This window comes from Diadema antillarum, unplaced genomic scaffold, assembly GCF_040938485.1.
Source record: "Diadema antillarum isolate AM-2024a unplaced genomic scaffold, OU_Dant_1.0 seq00001829_RagTag, whole genome shotgun sequence".
Classification (NCBI taxonomy): Eukaryota; Metazoa; Echinodermata; class Echinoidea; order Diadematoida; family Diadematidae; genus Diadema; species Diadema antillarum.
Window position 1 is genome coordinate 317,680 of NW_027272502.1, and position 15,565 is coordinate 333,244.

The window sequence follows — 15,565 nt, forward strand, 5'->3', positions numbered from 1 at the left end:
ATATCGTTCAGTATCTCAATCATCTGTTTGTTTGTTTGTTTGTTTGTTTTTGTGTTGATGTTTTTTTTATTGCAGGAAGGTTTCAACATGCATTGAGAACCAAATGAAGCAAAGAAGATACATATGGGTCAGAATTTTGATCGATGTACAATTGAGCCAAAACAAGGCAAAATTTAAAAAGTAGGAAATTCTCCAAATCATTCATCTTACCTGAAAGAATATAACTCAAGCTTTAATATGAACCCAATTATACTAGGATTTTCCCAGAGGAACAAGTTTTTATTCACCGCTGAAGTTTACCATGTCCAGAGCAGCGAACGTCCGTGAGGAATAGTACTGCACATACATTTGAATACCATTTAACATAGTTTGCAAAGATCTGATTCAGTTCAAAATCCTAACGAAATATTTTAAGGGACATGTGTACGTGCTTGCAGAATATCAAACTTGTACTCTTAACCTGTACGTAATGGTAGACAACTGATGATTTAACTAAATTCGTCATTTCTGTTGAAATATTGCTCTCCCGCTAAACACTTTCTCCACTTTAAGCGCATTTTACAGAAACTCAATATTTTGACCTCTTATTTCACTATCCCATACTTTAATCCTCACTCCCAAATAATAACATACCTTTTTATGATGTATCTGATCTAGGCAGTCTCTATAACCCAACAACCATGGCATAGTTTTCATCACGGAGGTTTGCATGTAGCTCACGGACGTTCGGAACAAGCAAGATATTGAACAATGCAGCTCTCTTGAGTTGGAAACGCATTCTACTCACAACAAACAGCAATTTCATGTCGAGAACAAACTCCTCTGCAAAATCCTGAATAGATATTACCAATTCTCAATTATATAAGCTTGTTGATCTTCTCATACTAAGGAATCAAAGAAAACAATTTTTCCATCTCTCGTAAATGAACGTACAAACGTACGTGTAATCTCAGTGACGTAATCCATCCTTGAGAACGAATATATTTATGGAAATCTCGTAATTATGAAGTAAAGATTCAGGTCCTAAACTTGTTATATAAAGTCTACAATGCAAAATTTGCTGATAATGTTCACACATGGTCACAGCTAGAATTATGACAAAGAATAAACATAGAAAAACAACAGAAATGTGCTCCGTTATAGAAATACGAAGTTTAGCTGGGGAGGGCAAACGAACACGTTAGGAAGAAATCCCTCTGTGTTTGCTCCTTGAGTTACACACTGTACCGAGGAGAATTTGTGTTATTATATTAGTCAGAAATGATAATAGGTTCCATATTGCGAAGTTTCGTCATAACAAGACACAATAAGTCCATATAACTAGGATGGATGTTTGTGACTTCGATATTATACAAAATGGTTTGTTATAACAAACATTTTGTAGCGCGTCATTTCGGAGGCTCGTTATTCATACAGTTTGTCAATACGAAAATTGATAGAGTTCGTATAATTATGAAGCTTTTTTATTCGGTAAATGATAGGAATCTCCGAAGGTTAATCGAAAGGTTTATTAATTGGAACATGAAAAATCATGTTCGCTTATCCAAATGTGGAGAAACACATTAACAACTAAAATCCTCCAAATTTCAAAATCTCATAATAACCGCTTTCACCTAAACGAATATCAGGCCCATTCCACTTTTAGAAGAACAGACCTAGAAATAGTGATCCTTAATAGGCCTATCTATTTTTCGGACTAACAAACTTTCGGAATAAGAACATTTTTAATAACAAACCTCCTGAATTACCTACAAACATTTTTTTTTCATTTTCGGAATAACAAACCTTTGGACATCGGAGTAATGAATCTCTGGAAGAGCGAGCGTATCAAAGTGCAACCTTAAACCTATTCTTAATCATTACTTTTTTTAACACGTGTTTTCAAAGTAAGCACAAAAGCACAAACAAATTGACTATCTCTCTGTCTTTTGAATGTAAAATGAAAAAAAAAATCTTGGAAAGAATTACAAATGAACATTGCTTTTCAGTGATGAGTATAAAATAACACCATGTGATGATAAGCGGAGTATATTGTATACTGCATTATTTTTGTTCACTTGTGACGGCATTTCGATGAATAAAAAACATAAACAAACAAACAAAAACTTCTCCAGAGGAATTTGGTATAACGGGAGTGCACTGGCAATTCTCTTCTCTGTGTGTTGGAGCTCGATCCCTTCTCTGTTTCTCAGTCATTTTCATTCAACTGTTTCCACGTCCTTTTGAAACGTTTCCGTTTCTTATTCAACACATGCCCATTACAGACTTCTTCCGTCATTATCCTGAATGTGATTGCGTAGCACTTTTCAGATTTGTTTTCGTTTGTTTTGTTTTGTTTTTGTTTTCTGTTTGGTCGCAGCATGTTCAGGCTATTGAGGGAATGAGAGAAAAATCGTCATGAAGAGAAAAATAAGAATGAATTAAGGCATTTAATATCATGACAATTACAGCGAACGTCCGTTATGGAGACCAAAACTAGATGTGTTCTGTTTGAGACGGCAGATACCATACTCAAAAGATAAACACTTGGAGCACCTGTCACTAAAAAGTGGCACTGATCCTCTTTCTCCTACTATGTAATCCACTGACTTATTCTACCAACGAACATCCGTGACCAAAACGTTTTCCGTTTGTTATTACAGGTAAATTGAGTGATGAACGTTATTCACTTTTGGGTAAGAGCGGCTCCGTGATTTGGTAATATTTTCAACTAACATTAACTTTATGTGCAGTGATGTATTTGTAATTATCAGAAATTTCCTTTCTCGGACAGAACGTCCGTGAGCGAAACTTTCAGAACCTGTAACAGTTCAAATTGTCTCCAGAACCTCATTAGAAAGAAATTTAAATGGACAGAAATTACAGATTACGCAAAATTCCATTTTCCTATAACTTTGTTTTCAGTGTTTAGCTGTTTTTGTATAATTAGAGGGAAAACAAGCGTAAAATTGTGAGTAAATTGTCAACTATTTGTTCCTCATGATCACATAACGCCTTAAAAATTCTGAATCTACTGCTCTAAACTTTTTGTTTACTTTGTAAAACTTTATTTGTCGCTATTGGAGCCAAAGGTTTTAAAGAATATAGGACACTTTCGGGACAAGTTATCCCTATCGGAGGGATTGCATACGTCACGGACGTTCGCTGGAATTGTCACGGACGTTCGTTCTGCTACTAGGGTCATGTTCCAGGACTGATAACTAATCGGCAGAGAGTACCTAGCCTTCCTAACTCTTTCAAAAATTTTAAAAGGTATTGTCAATGCAAATTATAAGAAATTTGACATCCTTACAACATATGTATTGCTCGGAGGGAGATCAGGGGGTGAATTTTCAGGGAAAATATTAATTATTTGTGACCGTGTACCTCGAAACGAACATAAAGTCGCACACACTGATTTTGCGTGAGGACTAAAAATAAGTGAAATGGGTCAACCTAGCCGAACTTGACTTTTTCATATTTTCTGAAAGAGCGGGTCTTCTTTTACATTATGATAACATTTGTTATCATAAAACGGGCAGGAAAGTGTGTTTTTTCAACAGTTTATCTTGAACATTTTTGGTAGAATAGTGTGATTAGGTGTGTCTTTAGAATCCTTTTTTCATTTCTGAAAAACCTTGTCCACACTCTTCACTTTCAACCTTAATAACTTTTGAAAGGATAGTGCTACTGCTTTGAAAGTTGGCATTACTTATGGACAATGTGTTAATGAGGCATGCTTAATTTCAGCTCAATCGAACAATCCCTTCATTGTTGTTACTATGGTGGTTTACTTCCTGTTTTTTGTCCCATTCATCGCACAGACAGCACGGTTTGGTAAAGATTAAGCGCTTGAATAGGCACTGTACGTTAGAGCCCCTTTTTTCAGTACACACTTTTCCTGAGTTTGTGCTTTCTTTCCAATATTTAGATAGGTTAGGAGAGTCTATTAGATTTGAGTTATACATCATTTTAAAGCTTAAAGTCTGCTCTTTTAGAATATGGTCTTAACTAAAAGTTCATGTCTGGCGACTTTTTGTTTGTTTTGAGGTGCAGGGTCACTGAAGGTTTGGCATGGTGCAGATACTCTTGGCGTAAGCCTCTGATGCAGCAGGGGGAGATGTCAGGTCCTCCCTCGTGGTGTATTGATTGAAGCTTTGCAGCAACATAATATAAGGAATACATTATTGATATGACCATTAATAAATATATATATAATAATCTTGCTCATATTTTTTTAAAGATTTGATTTCCTTTTGCTCATCCACTTCAACCCGTTCTCTCCGTTCTTCCTTCACTCTCCAGTTATCATGTGATCCCCGCACCTATACCCGCAGCGGCTACATGTACGGTGATAGGGCTTTTTCGGTTACTACAGTATTTTCCCATCTCTTTGCAATAAACTCCCTATCTATATTCGTAATGGAAGTGTTGACCAAGTTCAAACCATTGTTGAAAACTTATCTGTTTACTCAATTCTAATTTTGTTATTGTTGTTGTTGTTGTTGCTTTTAATGCACATAATGCTGTATCTGTCCTCATTTTTTTTCCGGATTAATGCACTTAAAAACATCAGTATTACGCGCTAAGGAATCAACTTTAGTGTCATCAATAATAAATGCTACATTCATAAAGCTAACGCATGTTTTATGTGCGCTGTACAATGGAGATACAAAATATAAACAAACAAATGAATAACAAGTATAACAATCAATCTAATACATACAATTATTAACAAAAAGGGTTATGAATATTTATCTTCATGATGGAAAACGGAAAAAACGGGTTTTCTTTCCATCCCTTCATCATCTCATTTGCATTACGTGATCGTGTTCTATATCAACCTGTCATAAATGTAGAAAGGTAAAAAGTATAAACATAAAATACTATGCTAAAAGTATGCAACATGAAAAGAAACAAACTATTGTTTTTAGTCCAACACGGTGAAACATCGTTTAGCATCTCAATCACGTGTTTGTTTGTTTGTTTGTTTGTTTGTTTTTAATTGCAGGAAGGTTTCCCATGCATTAGAAACTAAATGAGGCAAAGAAGATACCTTCGCTCCTCCTCTGATGTAACAAGGGCAAGAAAAAAAAAAACCATCTGCCATTTTGACTTTGTATAGGTGTAACGTCTGAAGGTTTGGCATGGTGCAGATACTCTTGGGGTAGGACTCTGATACAGCAGGGGAGATGTTAGGTCCGCAAAGGTGTGTAATTGATTGAAGCTTTGCTGAAACAAAATATAAGGAATTAAAAAAAACACGTGATTGAGATACTAAACGATATTTTCGCCGGGTTGGACTTCAAAGAATAGTCTGTTTCTTTCCATGTTACATAGCCTTAGCAAAGTATTTCATGTTTATCGTTTTCAGCTTAATACGTATATGACAGGTTGATATGGGACACAATCACTCAATGCGAATGAGATGATGAAGGGATGGAAAGAAAACCCGCTTTTTTCGTTTTCCATCATTAAGATACATATTTGTAACCCCTTACTGTTATACTTGTTATTCATTTGTTTGTTTGTATTTCTGAATTGTACAGCGCATATAGAAGCATGTGTTTTTAAAGCGCTTTATGAATGTAGCATTTATTATTGATGAAACTAAAGTTGATTCCTTATATAGCGCGTAATACTGACGTTTATAAGCGCATTAATCCGGGAAAAAAATGAGGTAAGAAACAGCATCATGTGCATATGATATAACAATAGCAACAACAAAAACAACAAAATTAGGATTGAGAGTAAACAGATAAGTTTTCAACAGTGATTTGAACTTGTCAATACTTTAATTACGAATATAGATAGGGAGGTTTTCTTTTTTGGCAGAGAGATGGGGAAATTACCGATATAAGGAATACACTAATGATATGACCCTTACAAAAATAAATTATATGACCTCATAAATCCACTTCTCCAATTCCCTCACTAACTAAGTGTGTTCTATTGATTGGAGCTTTTGCATCAATATATACATTAATGATATGACCAAGGAATACAATAATGATATGACCATTACAACCACCGTAATCGCCCTAACTATGCGATCTGCCAAGTTATATGAAAACGGTATAAGTATAAAGATTCATGCGCAGTTTTGATGCACATTGATTTAACTTAATAAACCATCGATACGTCATAATACCGTTGAAATAAATGATTCGTAAATTTCCCGGCAAAGTTTCTACATTTCCCGTCAAAACTCAATGTTTTTACAATTTCCGTCGATGCCATTTCCAAAATTTGTACATTTCCCGGGGAGGCGTTAGTTCATTTCCCTCCCGTTGTACAAATCTTCGTGTTTGTATTATACAAGGCTCCCCATGAATGAGGGCTACACACTTCATGGCAGAGGTATGAAAAAAAAAGATCATTTTGTATCTCATTTTCATTATTCAGTTGTCACTGATACCACCGTTGTGAAAACATTAAAAACTACCATTTTATATTTTTGCAGATTTTTTGCAACATTTTCATCCTTTACTTTTACACACTGCCTCGTCCTCTTTTGTTGTTGTTGTTGTTTTTTGGCAGTTAGCATTGACATGCGTTGGACATTTCCTTCAATAAAAATGAGCTCAAGTAAAAAGAAAAAAAAATCGGCAAAAAAAATAAGGCGTAGGGAGAAGAATAAATAAATGTATTTTTTTTTTTCCGAAAAGAACATTCTCAGATAACTGAATTGAAGATATGGCAAAGACCTGTACACTTTTAGTGCTTTTTTTCTCTCCGGGGTTGGTATGATCTGTATATTGTGCTACAAATGAACTTTAACCTGTCTACTTAGGTTTTTCTGCTGAAAAAGATGGATAGCCGACGATTACAGACCGGATATAGCACGAATAGATTCATAGACAGTCAAATTCAATACCGCTTTTATGCCCTCTAAATTCAGCAACATTTTTTTTTTCTTTTCAAACGGATTAGATAGCATTATTTCACAACGTTCATGGGGCTCACAAGATAATAGGGTTACACATGCCCAAATCATCTGGTTTTACGGTTTTGTGATATAATAACATAGAATATTCTGTAACTCTTCTTTTCCTATCTCTCTCAACATAGGCCTAATATTTTCTATGATTATGCAGAACACCTAAAAATTTGATCTCAAGTGTACTGTAAAAAAAAAGTTACATCTTTGATATATAATTATGATGAGTTTTTTTATTGTCTGTTGTTGTACACGTCAGTCTTGTCAGTATATGAATGATTTTAATTTTCAGTATCTTTTTTTTTCTTGCATAAACACAGACGAATTGTATGAATATAGTTTAAAGGAATGAATTATTAAGTCGGGGGGGGGGGGGAGAGAAGGGAATTGGGGTAAAACAACATAACCTTGTGACTGTAGTTCTTTTGAACGCAAACTACATACCACATGGAATACCAAGGAGGCAAATCCTGAGATGGTCTAAGACCATGGAACAACGAGTAAATACATATCCCCTCTTTTCATGACAAAACAAGCTTTACCGATTGTGAGCAAAATGACCTTGCATCACAAAACAAACAAAAAGTCACACACACTGATTTTGTGTGAGGACTGAAAACATCTTGACTTTTTCATATTTCTGAAAGAGCAAGTCTTCTTCTACATTATGATAAAATTTGGGATCATAAACGGGCAGAAAAGTGTGTTTTTGGCATATTATCTAATTTTCTTTTGTTTGCAAAAAGTGTGATTAAATATGGCTTTAGATTATTCTTTTCATTTCTTAAAAACCTTGTACACACTCTTCACTTTCAACTCCTGTAACTTTTGAAAGGATGATGCTGCTACTTGGAAAGTTGACATTAATTAAGGACGGAGTGTGTTGATAAGGCAAGCTTAATTTCAGTTTAATCTAATAATTCATTCGTTGCTGTTACTCTGGTGGTTTTCATCCTGTTTTTTCTCCCATTCATGGCACAGCCAGCACGGCTTGGTGAAGATAAGCGCTTGAAAAGACACGGTACTTCAGAGTCTCTTTTCTCAGTTCACACTTTTCCTGAGTGTGCGGTTTCTGTGCAATATTTAGATAGATTAGAAGAGTCCATTTGATTTGAGTTATACATCATTTTAAAGCTTAAAGGCTGCTCTTTCAGAATATGCTCTTAATTTTATGTCTGGCGATTTTCTGTTTGTTTTGTGATGCAGGGTAACAAACGATCCTCTAAGGTTGGAAAGCACGATTCTAAAACATTATGTTTTTTCTTTCATTTAATAAGGCGTCCATAAGGTTCCACTGTTTCCACAGCACATGATTCTTCTAACGTATACTTATGCATCAATCATCTTTGATCTTATAACTGTGTATCATCATCTCCTGAGTGGAAGTTAACTCAATTCTTACAAATTATTTCTACGCTGTTAAAATTAGAGAAAAAAACACATAATAATGTATCATACAAGCACTTTAATAGATTCATTCGAACCTTCTTACAGCAATCACAGCTGATGCCAAAATCGACAAAGAAAAGTAAAGAAAATAGTAATACTCTTTGAACAGAAGATTCTAACCTTTGATTGTGAGGCCATAGAAGCCATTCCTGTGTAGAACGCGTCATGCAGCTGGACGTCGTCCAGTTCCATTGACATGAGATTGGATAGTGAGCAAATGCCTCGACCAGCAAGTCGAGCAGAAGAAGCAGGACTATCGTCCTTGTCTGCTATATCACATTTATCTGAACGCTCCGATGCCTGATGATTGAAGAAGTAGAACATTAAGACATTCAGTTTTGCGTTTGTGTTACACTTGAAATGTGCAATAATCTAAACAGAAATGATGGAAAGAGGAATATTTGGTATTTTTCAGTGAAAATTGTGCTAACAACTTGCAGAGATATCAATTCTGAATGCATGATCAGTTGAATGTCACAAGTTGGGTATGCGATTGACATCCTCGTTTTCTTTTTGATCCGGCCTCTCATTGTGCGTGTGTGTATGTGTGTGTGAGGCACACAAAATACAACAAATGAACTTTGACTGCAGAATTAAAACAGGTCATGAGAATTATAAGAATTCCCGTATAATCATAACTCTCGTGAAAATAAAGCTATAATGATGTACCCTGCTGCTGTGTATGCGGCATAACAGTAATATAGAAACGTAGTGATGTGAAGGAAAGGTGAACAATGCTTACAGAGTAACTACAGGCCTGAAGTACATACATCCATCCAGAAGTTGTATGGTCAGATCCTCTAATCAGCAATAATGAAAGTGTGTTAAGATGAAGAATCAGAGGCTTGGCGGCATCCAGATAATTGCATTCAAAGGCGACATTAATGACAAACAACAGTTCGTCCTTATCCTCAACATTCAACATCTCACATAAGAAACCTAGGACAGCCGTTCCAACATCTAGTCCTTGTGCTGCAGTGAAGTAGAGGAGGTATCGATACAACTGGTAGTCATCAATCAGCTGCTTTGTCAGCTTGTTGAACTCCTCCAGGTTGTTCTCATACAGCCATGCCAGATGTATTCCCGCTAGATACTCATGAAATAACTTGTGGGGTATTCGGTATTCAACTACAAGTTCTGTTTTCCTCTTGTTGTTTTCGCACTTTGAAACAAAACGCTTCTCTCTTGTGAGGACCCCAATATCACATGCCGTCTGTAAATCATTTTCACCTGCAGTGAGGTCTTTTCCTCTGAATACAAGTTCGTTACGAAGGAGACTATACAAAGCATCTTTGCCAAAATTCTGTAAACAGTCGCCACCTTCCTTTAATTTCTTTTGTTGGTCTTCTTGGTCAGTCACCTTACTAGCATAGTGCTCTTTAAGAAGGAGGATCAATTGGTCGAAGAGTTTGGAAAATGTCTTTAGTTCCTGAATCACACTGCGGCTTCCTTCGTTCTGCCAAATGAAACAAAGCATGCTGCAGTAAATGGGGTAGGGTGCCATATTCTCTGCTACAAGGCTGTCCTTCTCTGTCATCAATCTAATGAGACTCTCTCTGGCCTCTTCGTCGTTTTGGAAGAATTTCGAAATGTAGCAGGAAATATCACTTGGCTGGAAGCCCTCAATCTTAACAAATGCGTACTGCTTCTTCAATTTCTCATCGGCTCTTATTCGATCAGCTTTCCACGGTCTAGTTGTAACAATAACTCTGGAATTTTTGAACTTCTCGCACTTGATCACTGCAGGGGTGGCATCTCTTGAAGCTTTTACGCTAATATCCTGACCGTACTCATCAAGACCGTCATAGAGAATCAGTACTTTCTGCTGGTTCGTTCGAATGTATTCGTCTAATTCAACCCAATCACAGTCCAGGTCGTCAGACAAATTGTTCATGATGGTATGACTAAAGCATGCACTCTCCTCGATTTCCCTAAGATGAATTAGGAAAAGGAGATCAATGGTCTGCAGACATCTTCCCAAAGCCCAGTCAAGTGCAAGTTTAGCAAGGAAAGTTGTCTTGCCAACACCCGCTTCTCCACAAACTGCAATACGTTTGCGCATACCTTTTTTAGAGCCAATCTGCTCCAAGTGTTTAATGAAATTATCATAACTGATTTCCTTTTTTTCATCCCTCTTATCATTAGAGAGCATCACTAAATTTGTGTAGATATCCTGCAGCTTCACTGATGATTCCGGATAAAGAGGGGAAGTGCACACACTGCTGTACATGCTGACATAATGTTCCTGTAGCCCCTCCTTGATTTGTTGAATTCTGTCATTTATAGTGCCTTTACTGGCTGAGACTGAACTTGGTGAGCCTGATGAATCTGAAAGAAAGCAAATTTGAGATCATCAATTCCAACTAAATCTGGAATGGACAATGCAACAAGGATTCTTCTATGTATACCAAATCAGGGATTTAGTCATCTCATTATTAGGCCAATACAACGCTAAAATGATTAGACTTCACGGATGTCACATTGTTAATCACAGACCCTCCTCCTGCGGCGCAGGGAATGGGGGGGGGGGGGAGGATAACGGGCTACAAAATATTGCTGCCATTTCTAACACCCGTTTAACATTTGTTGTACCATTACCCTCCTTTGATTGATAAAAAAACCCTTGAAATCCTCTAAACATCTTCTTACTGACATAGTGCAGCGTGGACACAAGAAGAAGAAGACTGTAATCTAACGTCTAAAGTCATTCACAATCATTCACTGTTTTACCATATTTTAATCATAACCACACAAGCACATAAAAAGGGAAAAAATATCGACTGGAATCAAAAACCATTTTGGCCAGTTCCGAATAAATTGATCTTTAGAGGTGTGGTCGAATGGAGCAACATTACGCTAATCCCCTTTAAAAAAAAAAATCAAACAAACAGGCACATAATTTTAATGTAAATACCTTCGCACACTATGCTGCCGCAGACTTAATTCAAAGATTCAGTATCTGATTGTATGGCTACACATGTAATATTCAATCAGATTGGAAAGCCTGCCAGTCAATTCCTATTATCACATTTTTACTATGATGTAATTTCTAATCTGTAACTCCCAAATGAGTGCCAATAAATACAATGTACTACCAAGTATACATCATTATGCAACTGTGTACCTTTGGGAAAAGATATCTGAATATGAGAGATGAGAGAAAAATATAAATATGTCTAGCAGAGTATAAATTAGGTAGACAAGGCGTCTGTAAAAAGTGTGTGGATTCTGTCAATCGATTCCTACATTTTCGTAGTTGAAACACTCACAATGTCATCCTCAAGACAAATGACAGGTTACTATAATAATAGCTGAGGCAACTGTCAAGTGATAAGCTGAAATAACACTGGCAATTTCATCTTAAGCATATTCTCTCAGCATGATTCCTTCATGCTGGGAGTTATGATACAGCTTACATTCAACATTTGTGTTTTTTTAATCAAAATCACACAAAGTTACTGCAGATGATTAGAATATTCATTATAGTATATTGAAAGTATTCTTAATGGTATGACACGTTACCATTTTTTCCTAATACATTGCTGCAAGAATGTCTTTACTTGTCATTCAAGTTAATGCAGACAATTAAGTTTTTTTAGCTGAATTATAAATAAAGTCCTATCAAGTTACAGTTTGAACAATTTCAAAATCTCTTTCAAAATACTCGATGACAAGAGATCACGAAATATATGCATTCATACAAGTTTGGTAAGTAAAGAAATAAAATAGGGCAGAAGGATTATGAAGGTTGATTTCGGGGAATAAATTGTACAGTAAACTATTTGAAAAGTACAGAATCTAAGAGAATTGGGAGTAACCCCTATCGTGACCTATCGTCATTGCCCCTGTTACGAGTTATCCCCTCCCCTCGGATCTTTGCTCATATTGATGCTACGTAGCCACTGAGGTTATTGCCATAAAGCCAGAATATAATAATGTTTGTTTGTTTGTTTGTTTGTTTGCTTTTATTTCTGCATTCAATCAGATGCAATTTGAATGCAAACTTCAAAAAGTACAAAGACAAAGAATAACAAGTGCAGTGAAATAAATCGATAACAGTACATAAATAGATTCACATAGGTGATTGCATTGAGCAACGTAGATACACAGAAACATAAAATAAAATATACAGTATTTTTCAGTAAACAACAGAGATAATTGAATGCAGGAGACCACCATCATAAGCGATTAAGCTTGAAATGGATGGAGGCCTCATAATAATGTTGTTGTTATTGTCCCTGTACAACACAGAAAGTGGCGAATTATTTTATGTACCAATACTTGGCTCATTCAGCAGAATGCTGCTAGTAGCTGGCAGCCTGGCATTTTATTCAAGTACTTCTAGACTAAACTTTAATTGGCAGGTGGATGAGAGGAAACAGAGAGCTTGAGATGATGACATGATGCCGCAAAAAGTGCGTATATGACTATTTGTTCTCCCATGAGCTATCATTATCATTATTAATTTTATTTATTGATTGATTTATTTATTCATTTGACCATATAAATTACATCTAGGCTACATAACATAAACATTGCAATCATGAAGCAAAAACGAAAGCGAACATAACCACACAAACTGTATACATGTAACACAAAATGGTAGAGAAATTAACTTAGATCATGACAATAATTACGGCGTACATATTTAATCAGGACTACTCTTTTAATGATCACTATCATGTTTGTCTCCTGTATCAATCCGTCTATAGGAAGATTACTCCATGCATCGTTTTTAGTCTGCACAGTGCACACAATGGTTTTCATCATTTCATCTTTACAGTGTGACGACCTACCAGAGGGTAGATGCTTCTCAGCAATCCGGACAAGCTTGGCTCTCATCAGAGCTTCTCTCAAGTCTGATCGAAGTGACGACGTGCTCACTCCCATACTCCATTTACGAAGCATGTTGAGAGTCCCTCTGCTCGTTATGTCATGGTAGCGACTGTTAGTTTGTATAAAGGTATCGATTTCTCCCAGAGAGAAACCCAACTGTGTCCCAAGGTTCTCAATGTCGTCAATGCTTGAAATATCTCTGGCAATACCTTTCAGAAGGATATCCACGTCATCTGACATCCTGTGATAAATTGAGAGGAATGGGCCCATTTTGAATTCTGTCTAATTATATACATTTATTACGTGAATAATCAAGTGCCTCTATCAGTTCTGCTTGTTCAAGTTTGATGCAAATCCTATTTTATCCCTGATTGAGTCCCTGCACTATTAAAGGGGATTAAGCCCTAAGTGTGAACAATCACGGGTCGCAGTAAATTCATTTAATCTGTTATATTGGGTCGTCAGGGATATATTTCTATTGCAACTGATTTACAATTGCCCTACATCAACAAAAATAAGCACTGAAATAATCAATGTTCCAGTAGTAGCCATGATGGACAAGCATGGGCGTACGTACTCGAGCAGGATTAGAACCTACGACCCCCTGAAATCCGGACAGGCGTTATCTGCACTAGACCACCGAGCTTTACAAAAGAGAGATTTCTAATGGAAAAGATCCAGTCTTCTGTTGCGGTGGGGTTACTTTATGCCTCTCAATTTGCAATAAGGGAGATGTGTGATCCAAGATCTGCTCTGTGAACTAAAATGTATTCATTTCTGTCGTATAATCAGCTTACATTAGTGTTTCGTCAGAGTGTTATGACTGAAACATAACGAATTTAAACATCCATTTATTGTACCTTTCTAACAATTATGAGACTACAAAATCAAGGCCTACACCATCGAGTAGGCCGGTATACTCACCACAATAGACAATAGCACATCCATTTACATTGCAGTGATTAAAGGTATCACATGGTTATTTCTGTTAATGATGAGCATCTTTTGTGTGTTCGAGCTATTCATTCATTTTCATTCGGAGACTTATTGGCATGCAAGGAGGTAGTTCAGACATTTCTTTTTAAATTTCTGATCATCAATGAACCAAGTTTGTAGTTGTTGTTTTCCTTTTTAATCATTTTTTTTTGTGCACTAGTACTTTGAACTGAGTAACCCTCGATGGAGGCCATAACCAGATCTTCCCTTCTTCGTGAATACCTGACAATTAGGCAATCTCCTATGTGACGAATCACAAACAGGAGAAAGTCGATGTAACGTACACAAATGGATATAGGTTTCCCAGATGCTAACCTTATCATGCAATCAAAGTAGTCGATCATTTTGTACAATGCAAAACAAAGTTCGAATGGCTGAGAGAATAAAACCAGCCCTAATGCAGATGATCAGTTAAGTCTGCGAATCATTGTAATCATGAGTCGAAATGTGCCTATTGAAAACTCATGTCAATCACGGTGAAAATTCCCGACTGGTTTTCCTTTTGTGAAGCAATTATTGCAAAATGTTTTTCAACTGAACTGAACATGATTTTACAAAGGTCAGAAACATACACTTGGAACTTTCCATTCTTTTTTTTTTAAGAAACCCGGTATGCAAGCTTTATCCACTATCCTGCCTGCCATCAAAACTGAAAGTCATACGGACGATTTGAAGACATTCCTATCTGATTAAAATTTCCTGTTTTGACTGTGATATGGTTTACCTCTTCTCATGAACTTGGTGTTGAAACGTGACATGTTTTTCAGCCTTAGCTGGCTGTTCTTCCTTCTCACGCTGTTTGGGCATGATTTTCAGCGAAGTATTGCCGCCCATAATGCATGAAGTCGAAATGGAGGATGGTGCAGGGTTGTAGTAGGTTTGTCCTATACTGGCGATTTCACGTCGTAAGGTGGTTAGACTGGGAGAAGTTCGTGGTTAATCGATGAACTGATCATCAGAACACCTCACCGGACTGAATTCTTAGTTCATGACCTGGAATGAAAAAGGCATATGATCACTCTTTTTGCTGTCATTGATCAGTGTACTTTATATTTGTGTAGGATAGAGAACTGTCTCCTGGGCACTGTTGCAAAAAGGTTGAGATCTTCATTAAACATAAAACATTAAACATACATAATTATCTAAGTACCAAATTCTGATTGACCAATATCTGACTTGAGTAAGATATTCTGACTTGCATTTGACTGCATGTGCTCATCCAAAAGAACGCAGAATTAAAAAAAAAAATGGATTCGAATAGTTTGATTACTATCATGATTATGAAGTCTACTTTTAGTTGTATACCGGGTGTCCCAAAAAAAGCGGAACGGTAGATTTTCAGTACCTTGCGGTCTAAAAGTTGCA

The 15,565-nt window shown here is 36.4% G+C and overlaps 1 protein-coding gene across 1 annotated transcript in view; it reads right to left on the bottom strand.

Moving 5' to 3' along the window:
- Window positions 1-1,080: 1,080 nt before the first annotated feature.
- LOC139712610 (uncharacterized) overlaps window positions 1,081-15,565 on the bottom strand; it is a 29,755-nt gene continuing 15,270 nt past the window's right edge. Inside the window, exons 2-6 of the mRNA XM_071624416.1 lie at window positions 14,925-15,193; window positions 13,165-13,445; window positions 9,111-10,696; window positions 8,489-8,668; window positions 1,081-1,086 (exon numbers count right to left, since the gene is read on the bottom strand). Of these exons, the coding sequence (XP_071480517.1) occupies window positions 1,081-1,086; window positions 8,489-8,668; window positions 9,111-10,696; window positions 13,165-13,445; window positions 14,925-15,034 (2,163 nt within the window). The 5' untranslated portion in view covers window positions 15,035-15,193. The remainder of the gene's footprint in view (window positions 1,087-8,488; window positions 8,669-9,110; window positions 10,697-13,164; window positions 13,446-14,924; window positions 15,194-15,565) is intronic.